At 53.3% G+C, this 918-nt stretch overlaps 1 protein-coding gene across 1 annotated transcript; it reads right to left on the minus strand.

Annotated features, from left to right (window-relative positions):
• M406DRAFT_233842 (uncharacterized protein) lies at positions 1-918 on the minus strand (the record flags this gene model as incomplete). Its single annotated transcript, XM_040915950.1, has 2 exons — positions 1-138; positions 667-918. Coding segments are annotated over 2 exons (390 nt in total), but the record flags the coding sequence as incomplete, so codon positions are not given.

The raw sequence follows: 918 nt of genomic DNA on the forward strand, positions 1-918 counted from the left end.
CAACATGGCCATCACTGCAGGGAATAGTGTGACCATCCATTGTCGATAGCCCTCCAGATTTAGATGGACATGATCGTCTAAATGTATGTCGGGGTCGATTCCCTTAGGTGCGGGTAAAAACATGATTCGCGGCGCGGCCTGTCGTGCAGGCGGAATGAGATCCCACCAGTTGGGCTTGAACTGGGGCATTGTGGGATCTAGGCCCGAGGACATCGCTGTATTATCGGTTGATTCAGTTGGACTCGCCTTGCCGTGCGATCCTGCTTCTGACAATGCTGCACTGATGGCTGAATCACGTCGTTCTTCGCTGTCAAGGTCTTCCATCCTCTCTCTGTCGTCTATCTGCGCCGACGCTTGTACTGTAGATGGTGACACGAAGTCAAGCCGATCCACCCGAGCCGTTTCACTGATCCAGCCCTCTGGCCGTTTTCCTTTGGCTCTCTCGGAGAGCTGTGTCTCTTCGGGCGTGTTTGGCTCGCCTTGGGAGATGGCAGGGTCTCCAGAGGCAGCTCTCTCTTCCCTCAAGGCATGCGACATTGATGACCTGACCTGGTCGGTAGTCGTAACTAGACCCTGTGTCTTTTCATCAACATATGAGCCGAGGCCAGAATCTTCCGACCTTTGTTTGTCTGAAAATTTGCCCTTTTCGGCCTCCAGCAACAAAACTTCAGAAAGTAGGCCGGGAAATGCCTGAGCGACTTCATCAACTAGAGCCCTGAGTTTCGCATTGGCCTGTTCCACAAGCTCTTCAGGTATGTCTTTACGATAAAACAGGCCTGTGAGCAATACTGAAGTCCCCGGTGCAGACGCCTGCAGTATGGTAGTCAAGAGCACACGCAAGGCGTTGATGCTGTCGTCAGGCAGGCCCTGTTTCTTGTGCAGGTTGTTCGTGCCGCAGTGAACGACCCAAAGCCTTAC

This window comes from Cryphonectria parasitica (assembly GCF_011745365.1).
Source record: "Cryphonectria parasitica EP155 unplaced genomic scaffold M406scaffold_8, whole genome shotgun sequence".
NCBI classification, from domain to species: Eukaryota; Fungi; Ascomycota; class Sordariomycetes; order Diaporthales; family Cryphonectriaceae; genus Cryphonectria; species Cryphonectria parasitica.